Source organism: Lacerta agilis, chromosome 15, assembly GCF_009819535.1.
Source record: "Lacerta agilis isolate rLacAgi1 chromosome 15, rLacAgi1.pri, whole genome shotgun sequence".
NCBI classification, from domain to species: domain Eukaryota; kingdom Metazoa; phylum Chordata; class Lepidosauria; order Squamata; family Lacertidae; genus Lacerta; species Lacerta agilis.
In genome coordinates, this window is record NC_046326.1 from 14,964,389 (window position 1) to 14,987,545 (window position 23,157).

Consider the following 23,157-nt stretch of genomic DNA (forward strand, 5'->3'; position numbering starts at 1 on the left):
GGTGCTACTAGAAAGAATTTTCGATTTTGTTTTGACTTTGGAAAGTGTTAACCCTCCCATGCCTTGCAACCCCCCTCCCCCAATTGAAAGCAATGGCCTGTATGCGTATGTATGTATTTTATGGGCGTATGTACAGGTATGGGCTGCAGCTCAGCAGTGGAAGCCCTGTCTGCTTGCAGAAGGTCCTAAGAAGAGCCTGCTGGATCAGGCCAAAGGGGTTCTGTGTTATCCAGGATCTTGCTCTCCCAGAGGACACCCACATGTCTCTTATGGGAAGCCAGCAAGCAGGACCCAAATGCAATCATATTCCCCACTTCTGATTCCCAGCAAATGGTACTCAGAAGTCTACTGTGAGAGGCATACTCTCAAGTTCAATTCCTTGCAACATCTCTCAGGGAGAAAATTTAGCAGTTGCCAATCAGCATAGACATTACTGTGTGGTTGACGCATGCATGCTAGCTCTGGCCCTGCCCACTTTGGGCAAACCCCTTTTCTTTCAACAGCTTGCCTGCCACCCACTCCTGCCCAGAACAAAAAAGGCCATTAGACAGAGTTGGTACAAGATGTTTATTGGCTACAGGAGAGATGGGTATCCTCCTCCCCCAGCCCCTATCCACAGAAAGGCCCCACTGAGGAATGAATGTTGGTGGAAGAGGAGGAGACAATGAAATTCTGGAGAGGAAAGTCAGGCTGACAAAGAGGAAATGCTTCTGTAAGTAAACATGGAACAGTCCTCTGGAGCAGGGGCTCCCAACCGGTGCTCCACAGACCTCAGCAGGGTCGTGTAACCCATCCAGGGGGTCCATGGCACCATTCATGTAACAACTACCACAGAGATAACAACATTTTCAAAAGTAGGGGGTCCATGGCACTTAGCTAATTGGGAACCACTATCTCTAAAGTCTTGTCCCAAGGCCTCCATTTGGGAGACATCCTGAGGTGTGCATGGATCTCCAAGTGAAGGCTCGTCTTACATTTTAGCTCCAAATCGCCTGAACCTAGGAACACAATACCAGCCCCAGGCATGTGGCACAAAGCCAGCTGCCACACTTGGTTTTCATTACAAGGAAGCCCAGTCCCCCCACCATCACCTGCTCTGGTGCCACTGCCTACAGCCAGCTTGGCTGTGAACCAGCAGCCAAGGGCAGCAGCCAAAGGAGAAGATCACACAGTGGCCCTTCTCTCTCCCTGGAAAGAAAAGCACAGTGAACCTCGCTGGTCCCTTGAGCCATGGAATACTTGCCCAACTCTCTCCAAGCCACTGCAGGTGATAACATTTGCCTGCTTCAAATATAGCCCAGCCCTTTCTCCACGCCAGTGGTAACTGGCCACCAGACACAAGGTGCCCACACCATTTCCATGCATTTTGTTCTTGCTGCTGCTGCGGGAATTGAAAATAGACAGGAGTTTTGTGCAAAAATATGGCAAGGAGGAGGACGACCAAGTAATACCTTCATGAGTCAAGTGCTAAAGGGTGGCTGAGTTCAACGCAGTGTGTGGAGAAGCAGCAGCTCAAGAGTGTCCATCAGCACAAGTCATCTTACCCAGAACCCAACAGTCCAAACAGACAGCTATACTCCCCACAGGCTCCTTTCTCCATCCAGAGAAACTGGGGAACAGCCACACCAACCAATGAGAAGCTGTAACATCTTGATGATCCCCAACACGAGGTAGAACCTGATCCCACATACACCATCAGAGCCCTCCTGACACCATGAAGTCCAGCGCCAAAGTTCCATTCATTGAAGAATCACTGGGATGTATCCTATTGGCCTTCGGATGACATTCAGAAAAAGTATCTTTGTCCTCAAGTCAGTAAGGATCCTCATCATCTGAATCCTGAACAGAATGCAAGAAGAAAAGGTCAAGCAACAGGGCCAACAAGACCCACCCCCAAATGCCCCACCTGGCAAACATTTACTGCTGGGGAAATGAGTTGGAGGATTTTGTGCTAAACAACCCAGATCTGGAAATGTCTGCAAGGAAGCTCATTTAGATTCTACCTCCTGTTCTCTCTCTCTCACACACACACACAGGCCCAGAGTGTACACCCTGGTCTTCTTGGGAAACCTCCATTTGAGGATGAGACCACTGTGGGAAATGGACTGAGACACAATGCTAGATTCATGGACAACTGTGCCAGACTCTTAGACCAGGGCACACACTTGCAATGCCACTTCCTTGTGTAACCAGCAGGATCCTTCAACCCAGTCTTATTTTGTACTCTTGCTGACAACGTCCTTGCATACTCTGGCTGAACACCAGCAAAGGGGTGCCAAAATCCTCAGCAGCTCAAGCCCATGAGCCTGCAGCCTGCATGTGCAATTGTGGACTTCACAACATTATCAAGTAGTAAAGCCAACCACACAAACATTCCTGTTCAGAAACAAAACCATCAGAAACCATCCTGTTCAGAAACAAAACCCTCCCCACTCCCCCACTATATTTAAGGATCTGGTGACTTCTGTTTCAGTGTATCTGAAGAAGTGTGCATGCACACGAAAGCTCATACCAGGAACAAACTCAGTTGGTCTCTAAGGTGCTACTAGAAAGAATTTTCGATTTTGTAGAAACAAAAGGGACAGCCAACTCTCCCACCCATCCAATGTTTGGTCTTTGCTTCATTGACAAACAGGACTGGCACTAAAAGACGTTTTGCTACCTGACGTGGAACAGTAAATGTCCCCTCCCTATGTCAAGGTACATATAGTAAGTCATTTTGGTATACCTGAAAGTGCCTCTCCCTGGGACTAAAAATACAATAATGGATTAATTGACAGCCCATTTGTTGCCCTTTCACAAGACCCTAAACCAGGGTTTCCCAAACCTGGGTCTCCAGCTGTTTTTGGACTACAACTCCCATTATCCCAGTGGTCAGGATTGATAGGAAATGTAGTCCAAAAACAGCTGGAGACCCAAGTGTGGGAAGCCCTGCTCTAAATCATTTGCCTCAGCCAGCTACTTCACTCAAGCCTAATGGCAGGGCCAGCCCTATGGAAGGGGGGAGGGTACTTCAGATGAAGCTGTTGTATACCCCCACCCTGGACGCCAGCTATAACAGGAAATGGTGCTCACTTAGCTCTCCTATCCCCCTTGCAGCCCCTGCCCAAAATGGTGCACCTGCTAGCAATGGCAGGAGGGAAAGAGGGGGGTTCTCCAGGGCCAGATGACTAGCATGCCTCCACCCTACTTCTCATGACTGAAGGGCAAATGGAAACAATGGGTGGTAGCTGTGAGTGGGTTTGTTCCTATGCCCCCCAACCCACTACCCCAGGCCAGCCCTGTTCACAAATGGCTCCACCCTTCTGACACCTACAGCGGCAAAGGTAGAAGACTTCAATCTTGGCCTCTGGATTGGGTCAGGCATGAATGGGAATTTGATAGCAGGCCCAAGATACTTTGCCCTCCCTGCTATCTTGCCAGCGTCAAACTGGCTGTGTGTAAGAATGGCACTTTTGCTTACCAGACATCGCAGACACCAGGCGGCCAGCCTCTCCTTGCACTTAGGTTGCTCAGGTCTACAGGAAGAGCACAGAGGAGATGAGTCCAGCATGTGTCAACACTCCTTTGCCTGCCTGGCACCCACCCCCCCTCAAAACCCCCAGGGCAGCCATTTGCACACCTGTGCCAGTCAGCTTGCTCTACCTCTGCCCATCCCCTCCAAAAGAAACCCAGTTATCCTGACAAGCAGCTCCTCACTGGTGAAGCTTGACCAGACTCACCCTACCCGGCCCCCTGCATCTGCCACAAAGCTTCCATGGGACTGCTGTTCATAGAATTGTGGAGTTGGAAGGGACCCCCAAAGGCCATCTAGTTCAACCCCCTGCAATGCAGGAATCACAGGATCCCTGACAGAAGGCCACCCAACCTCTGTTTAAAAACCTCCAATGAAGGCGAGTCCACCACCACCTGCTCCTCAGGTGGACCAACAGCAGCAGTCCACCAAGCTCCCAAGATTTATGCAGGAGCTGACAGTAGGCGGGACATGCCTTTGAGGCACCAAGTGCAGTGGATTGTCAATTATCAAAACACCTGCTGGTGCCCTATGGAGGGTTCACAGTCTGAATCAGCTGCTCCACAATAACCACATATTCTGCTCATTATATTCCCCTTGGTCTGAGAACATGGGCATGGTGAGGGTTGTATGGGGTGGTGTCATTTATCTCCACTAAGTGACCTTGAGTACAAGCCCAGGGAGCCCAACAAGAACCCTCAGGGCAGCCCTCCCCTCCCCAAATGCTACTTCTCCCTGCTTCTCCCTGGTTAAGCACAGAACACAAAGTACTCACTCTTCGGAGACTTCAATGGAGGACTTCTTGTAGCTGCACTTCTTCTTGCTTTTCAGCACCCCGAGCTTCTTGCCCATTCGAACCAGGAGCAAGGCCACCACAATGGCTGAGGGGAGGAAGACCAGGATGGAGAGAAGCCCAGCTGACGTCAGCTGGAAGGAGGCCCCTGGAGAAAGAGGCAGGAATCAGGCCACATGCACACCAGAAGGGCAGGCTGGGCCTCTGGGGAACACAGGCTCCAAGGGGAACACCCAAGAAGATCAAACCACAACTGAGTTTCCAACCCACGTGAGAAAAGAAGGCAAAATGCTGAATTAAGGAGGCGTCACAGCCAGTCCCCAGAACAGAAGATGGGAGGTAAGCACATACCATGCTAATTCCTGACCAGTGCACAAATGCTAACTGAGTCTTCCCATTAGGGTTTGAATTTTTCAGCTGAAACATGAAAGCTTAACTTGGCATATCCGCAGCAGACTCAGTTTTGTGACTGGAACAAATCCATCGGCTTATTAAAGCTTAATAGTATTACAGAATTTAAGGAGAAAGAAGTAACTTACAGAAAATAAAGCAAATTGCTTATGATGAAAATTAAAGCAGGATTACAAGAATAAACTTATGAGTGTTTTAAATTCACCATATGAATTTAATTTGTTCCGGGGGTCCGTGCGCACCCCAAAAATTTCATAAGCAGAGGTGCTGCTTCTGCACATGTGCACGCGGCCAAACCCGGAAGTATACACTTCCAGGTTTGCCACATTTGCAACCCAAAAGTTACATTACCCAAAGGTAACGTAACCTGAGGGTCCACTGTAATTAGCATGAACTAATTGCAAGTACCAATCATAGAAATGAGAAAGCAATCAGAGAAACACAGACTCTGAACTTCTATATGTCATTAAAGTTCTTTGTTTTAGGTATGTTGCTTTTGTCTTGAGTTATTTGTTTCTTGGTCACATCAGGCCATTCTTCTTCAGCAATGGGTACTTCACTTTGACACCAGTCCAAATAAAACTGAGGTGGCAGCCTATGTCCTTAGCCATGGTTCTACATTAAAATAAAAACGACTCAGAATAAATTTCTGGTTCCCTGTAGGCCTAGCAGGCTTTGCAATCTCCAAAAGGGGGAAAGGGAAAAAACACCCCAAAGAACTTGCCTCTCACCATGGCAAAAAAAAACCAGGTCCTACTTGCAGGCTCACACAGATACAGTGAGTGAGCCCCACCCCTTCTCTTTTCACTTGGTACTCACCAGCCTCTGGGGACTAAGGCAGGAAGTGAGCAGATGTGACGCTCAATCCCAGCAACCGCCAGGGTAGAATGAGGGCCTGTCCTACCATTTTCCTGAAGCAGTGTGTGCTAGAAAATGCAACTGGTGGAGGATGGCAGGGGGGAGATGGTACTAAGAGGCTGGGATTTTCAGGAAACAGCAACAGGATTTTAATGCTCTTGACAGGAAAGGCTTGGGAGAGCCGGGGACGCAGAACCACCATGGCCACAGAGACTAGAAACATTGCCTTACCTCTCTGAGTGACAGTCAGCATAGTCTGGGGGATGTTATGATGCACATCAGGCGGATTTTTCACAGCGCAGGTGAACGTCCCATTGTCATCCATTGTTGGGTTGTTGATCCTAATGGAAGCATCCTGCTTGGCCACGTTTCCAGCCCAGGATACCCGGTCACGGAAAGTGCCCTTCTTAGCTGGATAGGCATCTGACTGGTAATGGAAGATCTAGAGGAGTTTAGAGATGGTGAGCACTGACAGCCACATGGATGCTACTAGCCCAGAGATGGAAAGAAGACAAAGTCCCTACCAGAGAAGAATGTCAAACTAAGCTGTAGGACTATGCCAAAATGGCAAAACTGACCAGAAACCTCAGGAACCGAGGTGAAAACTTTAATAAAGAATGGGGGGGGGGAATATAATTTATCTGGGAGACCACTGTAAGCTGATGAAAACATTAGCAGGATTGCAATAACACTTGTAATGTAGCAGATACTATGGACAAAATGGAGTGATATAAAATATGAATTATGGAACAATATGCAGTCAAAAAGGTCGACAATTGGACCCATGGAGGGGAAGGTGGGAAGTCCAGAGATTCGGAGAAGTCTCTATATATGGATATGTATTTTGTATTGTTATAATTCTACACTTGTAAAATCAAATAAAAAATATTTTTTAAAAAAATAATAATAATAGAGATGGTGAGCACCACGTCCCATGACAGCCAAGAGCCAATGGCTCACGGCCTTTCATGAGCCAATCTCACTGCAGAGATCCACGGCAACATTCCAGCAAGGTAGGCTCATGCTTCTGCAGGAAGGATGATGATCTCAGGGATACTGAAAGCCATTCGATTGGCAACCCCAGAGCAGCAAGATAAAGGCTCTGCTGCGCACCTGCCACCATATACACCTTGTGCACCAGTGGCACCCACCACAGCAGGAGAAGTGGCAGGCACGTGTGCCACTCTGCCAAGAGCGAGCGGGAAGACAGAGAAAGCACCACTCACCGGCTCCAAACTGCCCCCTGCAAGAGGTCGGTATGTCCAATCGATGGTGAGCTTCTCTGTGACTGGGAAGGAGGACTTGAACCAGCACTTCAGGATCACGGCTTCACCCACAAAGGCCTGGACGTCTGAGTCAGCCTGGATCTCCAGGGAGTGGACTCTGGCAAGGGCTGCTGCAAAATATAACCCCAAGAGATGGGTTAGTCACCTGAGAAGGAGCGCAGAGGTGTTGACAGGAAGAGTTCCTGCTGCTCCCTCTTCTGCCAGACCCACTTTGCAGGAAGTGCTTAGCTCAGCAAAGGAACCGCCCACCGTTTTTTTCCCTTGGCCAGGCAGAAATCAGGAACTCAAGAGAACCAGCCACAAAGGACTCCCAAAAACCAGCACCTTCTGGTGCTCTGCAGCCTCCAGACATAGCAACTACCAGCAGGTGGCGAGAAGGGGCCCCATCATTAGGCAAAAGGAAGAAACTGCCTTGAGCGGATGACACAGGGGAGCAGTAGCAATGTATTGGAAGGATGGTGCTGTGCCCCCCATAGTCTCTCCCCCCCCAAAAAAGGCTGCTGTCCTCTGGAAGCGGAAGAGGGGGTTATACTTTGCCTATGGCAGCACAATGTCTAACACTGGCCCCAGAGGCAGGACGTAAGCATTTAGTCTGGGGTCTAGGATTGGTGTAGGTTCCATCAGAAGTGCCAGTCTCAGTGCTTTATAGACTCCACCTCAGAGGGGAATTCCCATTTTTTTCTTGTTGGGACAGATTTTTATTTTGCACTGTATCCAGTGCTGTAGATCTAATTTTATTCAATGGGTCACTCATTTCAATGGGTCTACTTGGAGTAAGAAAAGCACTCAACACAACCCACCAGTGATTCTTTCAGCCTACCACAACGACTTCTGGGCATTGTTTGGCTTTTCCCCCTGTTCAGCACAATTCGAGGACCTAGGCCAGCTGCTCTCATGACAACAACCCGCAAGGTAGCTCAGTCTCGTGGTCCACCATCCCCACAGGAGCCGGGAGGGCCCACTTGGCGGAGTCGCGTCTCCGGGTAGAAAATTCCCTTAGCCGGGCTGGCCGTGCGCCTCTTCCCTGGGCAGCAGGCAAAGGGGCGCGACGCGCGAGGCTTCTGGCCCCGATTCGTTCCCGGCTGGAAACCACCAAGGGAGCCCTCGCCGCACCCCAATGTCTCTCTTGAACCCGTACCGCCGACAGGCAGGGAGCCAGTTGGGCCCCGAGTCGACTTGCTCCGGAGGAGACCTGGCTGCGCTTCTCGCTGTTTGGCACCAGGCCCGGGCGGCTGTTCTCGGTCGCGTCGGCCACAAGACCAAAGCCGAACCCGAGATCCAGGACAGTGCTAGGTGCCTGCAGGAGGGAAGGGAAGGGAAGGGCCCCGCTCCCGCCTCCGCCCCTCTCTCACCCCACAGAAGCAGGAGCACCCCACCGCCAGGCTTCTTCCGCGAGAGCCCCATTTTCCTCGCCACTTCCTCAGACGACACCTGTCCGCCCAGGTGAGGCCGGAAAGGGAGGGGAGAGGCTCAAAATGGCCGCCCAGAGACACTCCCTGCCCAGCAGCCGGCACTCTGCACATGCTCAGAGGCGCCGAAAAGACGCGAGTCGCGACTGAGTCATCTAAGCGCTCTGCGGCGTCACCGGTTTCACAAGCGGGATACGGAATAGTGATGTTGTGGTTGCTGCCGCCGCCGCCGCCAGGCCACCTCTGTCTTTAGAGCGCTGCCGGCCCGCGTTGCCTCCCTCTGCTGAGACCTTGCTGCGGGAAGAGGGGCCTCCCGGCTGGCCGGCTTCTGCATGAGAAGCCGGAAAAAAGCGTACAAAACAGGCTCAAAGTTCGCTTGACTTTCAAAGGTCTACGGTTTTTATTGTGAAATACATCTTATTTACATACAAATGCGTAACCAGACTCTTAAGCACAACTAAACTCCAGAGCCGGGCAGGCAAAGGACAAACGTGTCCCCCCAAGGTGCCCCCTCCCCCGACCACTTTCCATATCCAGAAGCAGACCGGGCACGCTTGGCAGTTGACTCGGGGGCCCAGGACGACCCCCTGCGCCCCCGCAAGGCCGGCTGGCGGGGGGAGGAGCGTGCCGCATGTCCTCTAGCAGAGGGGGAAGGGGCTCTACAGATGTGACCTCGCCCCCTCCCCAAATAGTGGGGCAAGCGGGGCTGAACTGGCCTGGTTTAGAGCGCTGAAAGGCAGTTTCTGAACAATAAATATACAGCGCAGAGAGGGGCTGGCTGAGGCTTCCTGAAAAACCCCCAGCCCTGAAAGCTGTTGAATTGCAAATGGCCCTGGGTGCAAGTTCTGCGGGAGGAGGGGTTTGTCGCAGCATTTGGACAAGTCCGTTTGCATCTCCAGATACTACAGTGGCTGAAGAAATCCAGGAGGAGGAAGAGAATCCTGGCTTGTGCATGGGGAGCAGTGTGGGCAGGGAAAGGGGTGGTGATGGCTCACTGACTGTGAAGAAACAGAAACCCAGAGGCCCCACCCATCAACAGCTTCTTTCTTCCTGGGCTCAAAATGTTGACCAACCCTACAGATATTGGAGCTACTGTGGATACTGAACTGCTGGTTATAGGATGATTGGAGCACTGTGGGCTGTGACTCTGAGCAACACCTCAGCTGGCAGAGCAGGAGAATCTCAGGGTTGCGGGTTTGAGCCCCACCTTGGGCAAAATGATTCCTGCATTGCAGGAGGTTGGACTGATGGTCCTTTCCAACTCTACGGTTCTATACTTTGCTTAACAGCAAAATTAGCTGTGGAGGAGTAGGGAGGGCTTCTCCTATGTGTACAAATAATTTATTATTATTATTATTATTATTATTATTATTATTATTATTATTATTATCCTTTAAGCCTCAGGAGTCTAGCCAGGCTGAGCTCCCCAGAAACTTAGAAAGTTGGACTGTATTTGTGCAAGAGTGGCATAGTCCTAGTTGAGAAAGAGGCTGTGTGTTGGAGTCTTTGCCTTTTCTGACAGTTGTACATGGAGCCCTCCCCCCCGTCCGTAATTTGGTTGGAATAATTCCCCACAGATATGCACCAGGCCGGGGCTGGGGACCCATCCATGACCCCCCCCCCACACACACACTATAGCATCACTAGGAACCACCAAACTCTGCTATAGGCCAAGCCTTAAGGTCTTTCCACCAAGAGCTGCAGCCTCAGAGGGCCTTTGAAGATAGCAATGATGATGAACTTCTCTAAGGCAAGGGGATCAGGCACAGCTGTCTTGTGGCATCCGGCACCTCTGATCCAGAACTCTGAAGAACCAGCCTCCAGCTCCTATGGGGGTGGGCAGTTGACCTGTGAGGAGAACAGACAGGTAGACAGGTTACTCTTAGGCTTCGTCCCTGAGCCTGAAGGAAATACTGGAAAGGGCAATGGGTTCAACTTAGGCCAGCAAGGGCAACACTGCAGGGGTGTGCCAACAAGGTGCATAAACAGGTTTCAATTCCTCTATCCACAAGGTATGTGACAATGTTCTCGGCTCCCTCCAGTTTTATTTTATTCATTTAAAGTATTTGGATCTTGCCATTCAGCCAAAGAAATGCTACCAGAGTTGTTTACAATGATCAGTCATAAGTAATAAAACCCTCGGGTTTAGAATAAAAATGGCACAACACTAAAGGAAAAGGGGAGTGGAGGAAAAAGGAAAAAGCCAAACTCAAGCACTAGTTCTTATTTAAAAGCTCCTATAAGTGCTCTTTCTTGCAGGGATAGGGGAACATAGGACGCTGCCTGAGTCAGAGCATTGGTCTCATCTAGCTAAATGCTGCTTGCACTGGCTAGTTGCAGCTCTCCAGGGGTTCAGACAAGGGGTCTTTTTCCAGTCCCACCAGGAAATTGTGCTAGGGATTGAACTGGGACCTTGTGCTTGCAAAGCAGGTGCTCTGCTACTGAGCTGTGGCCCTTTCCCCAAACATTCAGAATGGCTAGATGGAGACACCTTCCGCTGGGCTTCTGCTGACCCACCTTGGACTCTACCACCCACTTCGTGACGGAGAAAGGGGCAATGCCAAAGGTACCTACCGGGCACATTAGGCTCCCTCTTCCAGCAGGTGCTTCTCTGTCTCTTTCAAATTCTCCTTCTCTGGCCTGTTATCAAATGCAACAAAGGCAGTAGTTAGGAAGCCAGCCAAGTTCTCTGGCCTCGGGGTCAGGGAGGAAAAAAGAATCTGTTGTGTAAAATGAAAGGCAGGAGTCCCTCCTGGATTTGGGAGGCAGCGGGGAGCAGCAGGAGGTCCAACCCCAACCTAGAAGCTAGTGAAGCTCAGCTGTCCTGGGTCCTGCCTAAGTCACTGTCCTGATCTACTCGGTGCAGCGCTCACTGTGTAGGTCACAAGTCTGTGCTAGTAACACAGCAAATGTGCCCCACTTGCAGGCAGTTGTGGAGCAACTCAGTTCAGTTTCTGGCCTTACTTTTCCTCTACTTCAACACAAAGTCATCAAAATGTTTTGCAATGAATTTCCTTCACCTTGTAGACGTAGCAGAAGAATGAGATAGCAGAATGGTCTGCACCACACTGAAAACTGTAGCTGCAGGGTGTGGGTCCCAACTTTGAATGGCCCTACAATGAAAACTGCTTGCGATGGAAAACTAGCACAGCTGTGAGTGGAGTGCAGAAGAATTTTTCTCCCCAAGTGGGCTAAACTTCCATTGGCAGGGAGGTTTTATTTATCTGTTACAAAACATATTTATACAGCTTTTCATCCTTTTGGGAATTTGGGTGGTATGCAATCAATAATCATTTCAACCATAAAGCAATAAATACAGTTCATAAAACTAATTTACAGCAAATACTTTTGCCTGGGGCTGAAAAGATTTCAGTGTTGGCACCAGGTGAGCCTCTCTTGGAAGGATGCTCCCCAGCTGGGAAGCCACCACTGAAAGAGCCTTTTCTTTCATTGTTGAGTACCAAATAAAGGAGACACCTGAGTGAAGGTTTTGGCTGAAGAACTCAAGACACAGGCAGACTTGTATGAGAAGAGTCACCCCTTCAGGAGTTTGGATCCTAAGATGTTTAGGAGTTTTTAAAATGCAGTCTGTTTAGAAGTGATGAATATCAGCTGGATGCTTCCATGGTCTCCCACCTCAGCCCACTTCATTCTGCCACGTGCAGAGACTCGGCCTTTTTCATTTTAACTTCTCTGGTTCACCAGAGCCTGTCAACAACCCAGCCCATTGGCACTCGCCTGTGACCCATTAAAGCTTCATAGGATCCAGGTAAGTGAATTCTGGCACTCCCGGTTCCTTGTTGCAGCCATGACTTACTGATCCCAGCCCCAAACCATCCCTTGCTCTGTCTCTCAAGGCTGTGTGGTCACCTTCATCTTTTTCTTTGAAGAGAGTGATTTACCTGTATCAGTGAACAGTTGGTGTCCATTTTCTGTGACGGCCAAGAGACCAGTTGTGGTTCCCACAAGGCCAGGCAAATTGCCTCTAGCCAACTTCCCTACACACACACACACACACACACACACACACACACTTACAGTTCTGTCTCCTCCACCTCTGACTCCATATCTCCATGCCTTCTTTTCCGGAAGCGGCAGATGACAACCACGACAACGATGACAATCATCAGAAAACAGACAGCGCCAATGACGAATGCTAGGATGTGGATCTCTGAGAAAGTCACTGTGCAGGGATGAAAGGCACGTTGGGTGTGGAAGAGGGAGACAGTGGCCCCCCGTACCCCAGCAGCACTGGTGACTGAGCAGCCCCTCTCTCCCCCAGCAAACCCACCTGCACCCTCCCCCCGAAGTCACAAACCTTTCATCACCACTCGTAGCTGGATCTCGCCAGTCGGACCGTCCACATCTGGCGGGTTCCTCACGTGGCACTGGAAGGTCCCGTTGTCACTGGGCTTGGTGTCCCAAAGGATAATGGAGCCGTCGTTCCTGTGGATGTTGCCATCCCATGTGACTCTGCCTTTGAAGCGGCCTAATTTTGGTGGGTAAGGCTCGTCACTGTAGTAGAAAACCTAGGAAGTTGCAAGGAGAAGCCCAGCTATCATGCCTCCTGCCACTGCTGGTGGTAAATGACAGCCACTTTTCAGTGACCTCGGTCCTCTGTGGATAGCACCTCTCACTTCTGCAGGATATTTTGAAACTGAAAATGGCCTGGAGGAGCAGGAGGTTTTCTGTCTAAATGAATATACTCCCTGGGAATGGCCCGGTCGTGCAGCAGACTGAAGCAACCTCCTTCAGGCAGCACTAAGAGTGGGAGAGGATTTGTGTCTGAGTGGTACAGCAAGACTTTTTAAAGTGCAGGTTCTGGCTAGGGAGGTTGAACACCTTTTTAGCTCTCTGCCTTAGGCCAGCCCTGCCAACAGTGGTGAGCTGCCCTTGATTAAGCCGATCTCCAAAGAGGGATCTGAACCATCTTCCCATCAGGGACTAGTGTCCGTTGCATGGATGTCAACTGCAGCTATTCAGAGCAGAGACATTATAGTACAAGCCGTTTTTAGGATCTGTAAATATTTGATCAGCAAGAGCCACCTACAAGCCCTGCTTTATTGGGCGTGATTGGTCTCTAGAGCCTCATAGCCATGGTACAAGGTGACACCCACTCCCCTTTGCTCCACGGGGGTGCAGGGTGCTTATTCAGAGCATATTGGACATGGGTATAGGCAGGTGGCGAGAGGATTTTAGAGACCGGGCTGCAAAACTCCCAGCTTCACAGGGAGGTATGTATACCAGCTGCTCAGGATCCTCTGGAGGCCCAAGCACCAAACTGGGGCCACAATGCTGGGGAAGAGCCTAGGTCACATTCCACAAAAAGGCTGCAGAGATGAACTTACAGACTCAGAACTGCCAGGTTCCTCGGGCTGGAAGTGCCAGGACACTGTCAACTTTGACCCGACTGTGGCATAGCTGCGGAAGGTGCATTTCAAGCGCACTTGTGTCCCATTCAGGACTTCCAAGGACTTAGGGGTGTAAATGTCCACAGCTGACACAGGCCATAGCACTGGAGGGAAAAGAAGCATAGAAAATGAGCCCCTACAGGACACACACACACACAACACACACACACAGAGACACGTGTCAGCATTCCAGCTTAGCATCAATAATCCCCCAGAGCCAAGAGAGAAGGTTGGTGATGCCCTGGCTAAACCTTCCTTGGGATGATTTTTGAGCAGCCTGGGGTGACACCCTGCCCTTTTGGTGGGTTTGGGCCTGGCTGGAAGGGGTGGGCTTCTCAACTGCCTGGAAAGATGGCAAGATAGCTGGGCTCAGTGCCCTGCCTGGCTTCAGCTCCTGAAGAAGATGGGCTCCTGCTACACACTGTAAGCATGGGGGGGGGGGACTTTGATCTCTCCTGCCTGCAGCTGTCAGGCAGAAAAGGCTACCCCAAAATAAAATGAGTTTCTTCCTCCAGTGTAGCACCTACTCTTTGGAAACCTCTCCTGTACATAACAGACAGGCACCATATTTACTGATTTTTTGGTGCCTAGGGAATAAGTTCCTTTTCCAAGAGATTGTATCTATGTTTTCATTGTTGTTATTTTTATTGTTAACTCACATGGGGATGTTTTAGGGAAAGCAATTCATTAATTAAGTAAATAAAACTGAGCAATGACTTTGGAGACTTTGGATTCCCATATCTAAACTCCCCCAAAGCTGGCTTGTGTTAGTCCCTGGGCTGCTAGCTGCCCATCTGTTTCTCCTGCTCATCCTGAGAAGCTCCTTAATTTCAATCTTCAGGGAAAGGGTCTCTGCCCTTGCCCAGATGCCAAAGGTTGCAGCCTCTGTTTGGATGCTAGGGCACTCTGTATCTGCTTAGGGCACAGGTGAAAGGTCACCTGGGAATCACCACTCCCTTCCCATTGACCATGAAGCAACAAAGGCAGGATATCGATGCACAAAATAAAACAGTAAAATAAATAATGCGGCTCTCTTTTAGAATATTGAGGACACAAGTTGGGCAAAGCCAGTACTCATGGGTGGAAGGTGGCAAGGTCCCCAAAGTGGTCTCTCTGCCCTTGGGCAGCAGCTGGACCACCTGATCCATAAATCCCTAGGCTACCACCACCACCCTCGTCAGGTTGGAGGAAAAGCCAAGAGCTGCCTCTGCAGAAGAAGGAAGAAACTTCTGCCAAGACCTTGGCTCTGCTTCTCCTCTAAGTGATTCATGGTAGGGTAACTCCTTACGATAGAAATGCTTGATTCCTACATCCGGCTTACAAAACACGTGAGTTGATTCTGTGTCCACAGCGAATGAACTCTGTGGCTGTGTGATGCAACGGGTAGAGCGCTGGGCTTGGGCATGCTAGGACACAGGCATTGCCAGGCTGGTCTTGCATAAAAGGCTGCTACCTTCTGACCTCGATTTCCGGCACGGAAAAGGGGAAAGGTCTCTTGTTAAAAGTGCTACATTAGGGAAAGGTGTGGATGTCTGTTTTCTCAAGGGAGGGAAGGAGGGTCTCCAGAGAAGCCAAGCCCTTGCGGGAGAGGAAACTGATCCCACATTCCCGCATTGGCCTCCCTTTATCTCTCAGCTGAGCAGAGCACAAACATTCCTTCTTTTTGGCAGAGCCCTCCAGAGGGAGGGGAAGGTTGGCAGGAGAGGAAAAAATACACACAGAATAAACAGGAGCTCAGGACAATATTTTCACAGCAGCCCCTGTTCAATCACACCAGGGTAAACCGTCCACAATCAGCTGGAGTTTGACAGCTGGAGAAAAACAGAGTTGAGGCCACATTGTGCAGGTACAGGCAAGCAATAGCAGCCCAGCTGGCCTGAACAGAATGAGACCACTACTGGCCTTCCCCTCTTGGCCCTGGGCCCTCTGCTGGGCACCCCCACCTGGTCATTCCCATAGGAGGCCAAGGAAATGGCAGTGGAGGAGAGTCTCTCTCTTTCTCTGTGCCCAGAAGACACCTCAAACCTGTTTGTCCAAGAGCGCCTGTGAGCTCCCCACTGTCCGCACAGCCTAGAAAGTGGCTGGCTTGCCGGCCGGCCAGCTTGCTTTGGAGCTCTTGCCCCTAAGAGCAGAGCCCAGGGCAGGGACTGACAAGCAAAGGGCAAGAAGAGCAGGGCTGTAGTCCTTACCTAGCAGCAGGGGCCAGGCAGCTGGGACCAGCCAGCTGGGGCCAGGCAGCCCCTGGGAACAAGGTGCCATGTCCACACTCCACAGGCAGTGCCAGCCGCTGGGACAGTGGAGAGGAGGCAGACTGCTGCAGCAGAGTACAGCCACTCCTCTCAGGTGCCCTTCTGGCGCGGGACTAAACAAGGTGGAGCCAAGAGGACTCTCTGCTTCTCCTCCCCCCCTCCCCTCTCCCTCCCACAGGCCAAACCAGGAAGCCTCTCCCAGTCTTGTTGCTGCTACAGCTGAGGCTGCCTCCACCCTGACTTCCCTGGGGCAGGCAGTGGTTTCCAGAGAGAAACTGGGGCTGTAGCTTGACTGCACGTAGCACTCCTCAATGTGTAGGGCTGGTTGTGATTAGTCAGGGGAGGCTTGGCCCTCTCTGCATGCACAGGAGCTCCCTCTTTCTGCTAACTTCAGTTCCTCCACAGCTGAGCAGGGGGTGCTTAACTGCAGTGATGATCAGACCAGGAGCAGGCAGGCCACTTCAAGTCATGGCAGAAGGAAAGGCTAATGCTGGTGCTCTGTGTAAACGGCCTTGCAAAGTTCTCCACCCTGTTTGTGGTCAGAGGAACTGGGAGAACATAAGAGCCCAGCTGTGGGATCAAGGCAGCGGCCCATCCAGTCAAGCATCCTGTTCTCACAGTGGCCAACCAGATGCCCATTATGGGAAGCTCACAAGCAGGACTTGAGTGCAACAGCACTTTCCCCTCCTGTGTTTTCCAGCAACTGGTATTCAGAGGCATGATGCATCCTGGCTAGTAGCCATTGGTATCCTTATCCTCCATGAATTTGTCTACTCCTCTTTTAAAGCCACCCAGGGAAAGAGTTCCATAGTTTAACTGTGCCTGGCATGAAGTCCTTTATTTTTTCTGTCCTGACGTTCTAATGTTATGAGATGGAGAGGGGGGAATCTCTGACCACTTTCTCCATACTATCCATAATTGCAACACACCTTATCATGTTTCCTCTTACTCATAGGAGTTACCATTTCCCTGAATTTCTTCAGAGAGAGAGAGAGAGAGAGAGAGAGAAATGGCAGTGAAAGTTGCAGCATTTGGGACTTCTTAGTTTAATGTGCCCCAGATCAAACCTTGTTCCAGGGCAGAGGGATGGTGGAAAATATGTGAACATTCTGAAAAGTGGCTGCCTTTTTTCTAAGGGTGTGAGTGGGAAAATAGATCTTGGGCACTTACCGTATTTTTTGCGTCGTAAGATGCACCTGACCATAAGACACACCTAGTTTTTAGAGGAGGAAAGGGGGAAAGCCCCATGGTGGGGGGAATCAGCTCACAGTTGTGCAGCTTCTTTTGCAAAGGGGAAAAGCCCCTTTTTTGAGGATCAGCTCAAAGTTGTTGAGCATATTTGCAAAGGGGGAAATCCTGTTTTATGGGGTTCAACTCACAGTTCTGCAGCTTCTTTAGGAAAGGGAGCCGTTTCTATGGTTTCCAGACAGATAATCTAATCAGCCAGTCACATGTCACTGGGGAAACAAACAGCCTCCGTCTGCAGAACATTCAACAATGGAGGCCTGGGCAAGGGGACAGGGTCAGAAAGGGAGCCAGCGATCGACCACACATTCACTCCATAAGACGCACAGACATTTCCCCTTATTTTTTAGGAGGAAAAAGGTGAGTCTTATGGAGCAAAAAATATGGTACTCAGAAGAAAAATGTCTTCTGAGGAATTTCAGCTCAGCCCTAGTGAAGACCATCCAACCTTAATGCTGCTGGGATAAAGAATTTAAAACGATTTGTTGCAAGTGATCAGTAAGAATAAGGATTTCAAGGAGCTCCAGGGCAGATGTCAAAATGAAAGACAGAGGCAGGGAGATTTTTGCTGGCGGGGTGGGCAAAGACAACAGGGAAGCCTTCACAGTGACAAACTCTGAAGTCTAAGAAGCATGCATGTGTGGGGGGTTACAGGGTCTTTCCTTCCATCACTATCTGTACTCTGAGAGCAGGCAGTTAGTTTGTGGCTTTGCAGTGATGATGGGAAAGCATTTCACGCATGCTCAGAGGCTCTCCCTTCCCGTGATGAGCCTTGCAAGCAGGTTCTGGAGCAGAGACCTGTTGGTGTCTTATGCACCTTAGGCCAGGGCCAAATAACAGGTGACATGACCATGAGCACAGGGGCGGCTGAAGCAGCCTACAGCAGGGTTGTTTAGGGCAAAGCCCCCACCTGGCCTGCAAGCCCTTCCCCACTCCCTGCCAGTCTGGGCCGTTGTGCCTTCCAAGAGTGCAACAGAGCATGCCGTGAGGCCTCCTTCTCTGGGGCTGCGGGAAGGGCATACAGCTGGGGTCAGGTCTCAACATGCAGCGAGGATCACTGAACAGGTTCCTACTCTGGTGATGGGAGGATGGGAGGGAGCTGGGCTGGCCCCACAAAGGCACTTTGTGCTTTCTGGTCTGGCTGAAAGCTGATCCGACAGAAAAAGGATGGATTGCATTTGAGCTAGTTTTCCCTTTGTCTGGCCTGAGAAGCAGCCATCAGAGTCAGTCATCGCAACCTGGATGGGGCAGTCAGCTCAGAGAACTGCATCAGCTACTTCTCTGGACTTCTGAGCCCTCAGTGTTCTGCACTCCCTTCTAAACATTCTCTAAATATCCTCTAAATATCACCATGCAGTGTGTGCAGCAAGACTACTTGGGAACAAAATATCCTCCATTCATGTTATATTGATGTCACTTGGTTCCTGGGAGAGCTTTCCCCAGGGAGATCTTATTGACCCCCCCTCCCCCAGATAATCTAATATCCTCTCTGCCTCTGCCCTCCTCCCCAGGTTGTCCTCTCTCGTCCTGTGGATCCTTTCCCACAGAGAAGAAAGCACACATCCCAAATGAGCTGGATTCAAAGGCAAGATGAAGTCGCTGATAGGGGAATCAGAATAATTCTGCACCAGTTGCAGCAGGCGAAAGGGGAGCCCCCAAAGTTCAGCATCCTATTCTCACAGCTGCTAACCAGATGGGGAAGAAGCCCACAAGGAGAAACTGAGTGTCACAGCCACACTCTCAGCTTCATTGATTGTGAACCCCAAAATTTGCAGTGCCAAAGTTTTGTAGTGTTCTGCAGAGCAAACCCCATGCTTTACGGCAACCAAGCTCAAACTGGGGGTGGTCATAGGTATCACCCCAAAACCCAACATAGTCTGATTCACTTCAAACCAGTGCCAAAGTTTTGTAGTGCAAACCCCACATTTTGCATGGATATCACCACAAAGGGGGAGGAACTTCATTGTGCTGCTCTGCTGGCACTTGGAACCCCAACCCTTGGTTCTGGCTCCCCACAGCCACTGCCGCACCCAGGCATGCACATGCACAGGGCAGCACTGCTTCCGTGCTAGTATGAAACACGCAGTGCGCACAGAAGCCTGCCATTCGCACATGCAACCCTGACACTCACAATGGTCGCTTGATGTTGAGGCCCGGATGCCCTTCTCAAGCTGGTCACCCCAAGAGTTTGCACAGACGAAACAGAGAGACAAACAGTTAGCAAATTTTATTCTATTGAAAACAGCACACTAACACAAGGCTGCATCGGAAGAGTTTGAAACCACTGTTAAAATAAGTGTTGTTTCTTAAGGTCCGCTAGCTTGCTTTTCAGCTCCCTGTTTTCTTTACGTAGTTGTTTTAAATGCTTTTCTTGTATCTGGTCCTTCCTCTCCAAGGCGGTAACGCTGCCTGTAAGAGTACTGATCTTGGCCAACATCTCTTCTAATTGTTTAATCAGTTTAGCCATTGCTTTGGTGGTTTCTTCAACTTTCTGGTCAACGTCTTCTGGGTCCTGTTGTGGTTGTATTGTGTGACTGTTTCCTGGGGCCATGGCGGTCTCTGTGGTTTCGGTATCCCCCTTGGTTGTGGCCATTTTGGCTTTCCCGTCGATCCCTCTTTCGGGTTGCATGTGGTGGCTTTTGGCGGTGGGGGTGGGGTGCTGCAGGTCTCCTGCTGTTGTGTCTTGCTTTCACCTTACGTACCCCTCACGTTTATGGGGCGGGGGGAGGTTCTCTGGCTTTGCTGTTGGGTGGCTTATTCAGAGCTCTGGGCTTAAGCAGCAGTCGCTGTCGCGCATCTGGGCTGTGGGTATTAAATGTTGCAATCGTTGATTTTGGTGAGCCTCTTTCCTTTCACTATGCCCTTGTTTCGCTCTTGCTTCCCTAAGGACAGCTGACCTCTCAGGAGCACGTTGGTTGGTTCAAGGGCTTCTCTCGGACCACAGTGGCTGAGTGGTGGCAGAACGATGGACAGACAAACAAGGACAATCAATCAGGCAGAAGGACAAACATGCAAGCATACAAGAGACAAGTAAAAATGTACAGGGCAGAGCTGTAGCTGGGTGATCCTGCGCCCCTGGCAGAACAGTCCAGATTGTGCCCCCTAGCTATGGACAAATTAGCTTTTCTTTCTGCCTCTCCTCCACCCATTCAATTCACCCTCTATTAAAAACCTTTTCTTATGATGCAATAAATGATATTTATATTTATGGACATATTTTAAGCCGATTTTGCACACAAACCCTCGCCTGTGCCCCTGGCGGAGGCTCACTTCCCCACCCCCTAGCTATGGCTCTGGTACAGGGGGAAGGAAAAGGGGGGGAAGAGATGGGTGGTGGTAGGGGATTGTGTGTGTGTGTGTGTGTGGAAAATACTGGAATAAGAAAAAATGAAGATGTGCAAATAAAAAGTATAAGGGTAAGAATTTAAAGATGAAGGTCAAAAATCAAGGTAGAGAGTTAAGTTTAAAAATGGAAGGTGAAGTTAAAAATTTAAAGTCAAAAATAAAAAAAATCAGAATAAAGATTCAAGTTAAAACGTGAAATAAAAAACACATATACCTACCCAAAAGAATGGGGGGGGGGGGAGAGAGAGCGAAAGTTAAAAAATTAAATAAGTTTGAAAGCATTGTTTGGTCTCCCTGACTCTGAGTCCTGGTTTATTCTGCTACGTAGCTAACATATCTTTCTCCAGTCTCCTTGGTGTGCTGCTGGGAAGGGTGGGGAATTCAAATATTGATAGCAATAATAATGCTAATGGTGATAAAATAAATAAGAAAAGAAGAAAAAGGGGGGGAGGAGGAAGCAATGATAGTAGTAGTAATATTTTTTAAAAAATTTTTAAAGCGGGGAAGGGGAAGGATTAAATAATAAACGTAAGAATAGAGTAAAAATAAGTAAAATTGATTAAAAGCAAAAGGGAGATGGCCCCCTAAAGAAAACATTTTTTAAAATTATCTGTTTGTTTATTTCTGAAAGTCTCCGTTGGAGCGCACCAACCTGAGGATGGTTTTTACCGCGTCTGGGAACTCACGAGGCTTGCAGATCAGTAGCGTCCGCAGGAGGGAGCCTTTGTCGGCTCAGGCCTCCTCCGTGGGCGCCACCATTCTCCGTCTCCTCCGCGCTCACCCAGTCCAAAGCACACCGGCTGGGCTTGGGGGGTCCCGACGCTCGGTAGCGGGCTCCGCGGGCCCAGCTGGCCGAGGGTCAAAGCGACAGCAATAGTTTCAGGGAGGCAGCGCCTCGCGGTCCCGGCTTTCCGGTGGCGCAATCGCTGCGTCCCTCTCTCCAAAATGCGGCTAGACCGCTAGAATCGCTAGCAAGTCGGGACCCAGGTCTGAACCTGGGTCTCCCATTTGTTTCGGGGGTAGGGGGAGATCCGGGGACGGAGCGAAACGTGGGGATTATCTTCCCGCTTCTCCTGTCCTCCAGTGTTTTGCTTCGGGGTCTGCTCTAAAGCAGTGCGCATGGCCGGGCTGCCTCCCCGCTTCTCCCGGCGTTCAGCTGCTCTCCTACCTCCCCTTCTGCCTTTGAAGGCTTCACCTTTTCTCCAGCTCGTCGGTTTGTGGTCTCCTCGGTGTGGTTCCGAACTCCTGCGTCTGGATCAGACCTGGGTGGCCTGGGAGAGATGGCTCCCCCTAATTCGCCATCTTTCCCGGAAGTCCAACCACTGCAAAGAGTTATCGCTAATTCCTGGGAGAAACACAAAGGGAAACTAGCAGATGTGGTCAGGCAAAAAAGGGGAGGTGGGCGGAGAGGTTGTTGGCTGGGAGGAAATTTGGCTGGAGTGCTGAAAGGGTTATTTGCTCTAGGAAGAGAAGGGGAGGTTTCCAGAGGAGGAAGCAATGACAAACTTAGACAGCATCTTAAAAAGCAAAGACATCACCTTGCCGACAAAGGTCCGTATAGTTAAAGCTATGGTTTTCCCAGTAGTAATGTACGGAAGTGAGAGCTGGATCATCAAGAAGGCTGATCGCCGAAGAATTGATGCTTTTGAATTATGGTGCTGGAGAAGACTCTTGAGAGTCCCATGGACTGCAAGAAGATCAAACCTATCCATTCTCAAAGAAATCAGCCCTGAGTGCTCACTAGAAGGACAGATCCTGAAGTTGAGGCTCCAGTACTTTGGCCACCTCATGAGAAGAGAAGACTCCCTGGAAAAGACCCTGATGTTGGGAAAGATGGAGGGCACAAGGAGAAGGGGACGTTATGGAATGGGACGTCCCTATTTTCATTAGAGAAATGTAGGCTGGTACGGTGTATGAGTGTTTAAAAGTTTTCAAATGGTGCCAACCAGGAAGACTTTGAGAAGCGGATTCTAAAAGTGTATGTCCATTCCTCTTTTCAGCTGAGTACGTAAAGGGAAATAAATTGGCATATTTGGGGAGATCTACAGGAAAGTGCCTCAGACTATTAAAACTACTTGATTAGTAGATGGGGGGAGGAGAGGGAAAGGGGAAGAAGTGGCATTCATTTAACCCATCTTGGTTTAAAACTTCCAGAAAGAATCTGTGCTATTTTGTTTTTAAATTTACAAATGATAAGGGAAGCTGGCAGAGATTTACACTGAGGAGACAGGTGTTGCAACGAAGCTTGCTTGAACATGCCAGCTGCACTTCCACTCCCAAGTATTCGAGGAGGAAGGAAATGGGCAAAGCTTTCCAATTGTCTTTGGACTTTCCAATTGTCTTTTTACACTTCCCTGCAAATACAGTCTGTTAAGCTGAGCAAACTATCAATATGCATAAGAGATTCAGGAACTAAAGTATTTTCCATCTCAAAGGAATGGCCAAAGGCAATCAAGTAAGTCATTATCAGGAATCCTGGCAGGAGAGAAGCAATCCTCTCAAATTTCTGCTGGAGACCGCCTCCTTCTGTGATAACAAAATAAAATAAAAAATTCCTTCCAGTAGCACCTTAGAGACCAACTAAGTTTGTTCTTGGTATGAGATTTCCTGTGCATGCACATTTCTTCAGCTACACT

The 23,157-nt window shown here is 49.8% G+C and overlaps 2 protein-coding genes across 3 annotated transcripts; both read right to left on the minus strand.

Annotated features, from left to right (window-relative positions):
- Positions 1–552: 552 nt before the first annotated feature.
- On the minus strand, positions 553–8,570 carry MPZL3 (myelin protein zero like 3). 2 transcript variants are annotated; one of them, XM_033172098.1, is made up of 6 exons: positions 8,215–8,570; positions 6,803–6,969; positions 5,808–6,018; positions 4,290–4,455; positions 3,464–3,518; positions 553–1,839 (listed from the first exon to the last, which is right to left on the minus strand). In XM_033172098.1, the coding sequence occupies exons 1-6, from the start codon at positions 8,264–8,266 to the stop codon at positions 1,813–1,815; spliced, it is 678 nt and encodes a 225-aa protein (XP_033027989.1). In that variant the 5' UTR covers positions 8,267–8,570; the 3' UTR covers positions 553–1,812. The 2 variants fall into 2 exon arrangements, with proteins under 2 accessions (XP_033027989.1, XP_033027988.1); XM_033172097.1 differs by having other exon boundaries at positions 6,803–6,972; positions 8,215–8,564.
- Positions 8,571–8,647: 77 nt separating this feature from the next.
- On the minus strand, positions 8,648–16,054 carry MPZL2 (myelin protein zero like 2). Its single transcript, XM_033172204.1, has 6 exons — positions 15,872–16,054; positions 13,620–13,786; positions 12,590–12,800; positions 12,310–12,454; positions 10,846–10,911; positions 8,648–10,119 (listed from the first exon to the last, which is right to left on the minus strand). Exons 1-5 carry the CDS (start codon positions 15,939–15,941, stop codon positions 10,854–10,856), a joined length of 651 nt encoding a protein of 216 aa, XP_033028095.1. The 5' UTR covers positions 15,942–16,054; the 3' UTR covers positions 8,648–10,119; positions 10,846–10,853.
- Positions 16,055–23,157: the final 7,103 nt, after the last annotated feature.

Bases quoted from the DNA above. Each gene is read 5' to 3' on its own strand.
- MPZL3 (XM_033172097.1), bottom strand. From the start codon at position 8,266: ATGGGGCTCTCGCGGAAGAAGCCTGGCGGTGGGGTGCTCCTGCTTCTG. The intron at 6,973-8,214 runs GTGAGAGAGGGG...TATATTTTGCAG, and splicing joins GGTGCTCCTGCTTCTGTGGG to CAGCCCTTGCCAGAGTCCAC. The intron at 3,519-4,289 runs GTGAGTACTTTG...CTCTTCCTGTAG, and splicing joins TCCATTGAAGTCTCCGAAGA to ACCTGAGCAACCTAAGTGCA.
- MPZL2 (XM_033172204.1), bottom strand. From the start codon at position 15,941: ATGGCACCTTGTTCCCAGGGGCTGCCTGGCCCCAGCTGGCTGGTCCCA. The intron at 12,455-12,589 runs GTTTGTGACTTC...ATCCCTGCACAG, and splicing joins GCTACGAGTGGTGATGAAAG to TGACTTTCTCAGAGATCCAC. The intron at 10,912-12,309 runs GTAAGTGTGTGT...ATTTGATAACAG, and splicing joins GAGGTGGAGGAGACAGAACT to GCCAGAGAAGGAGAATTTGA.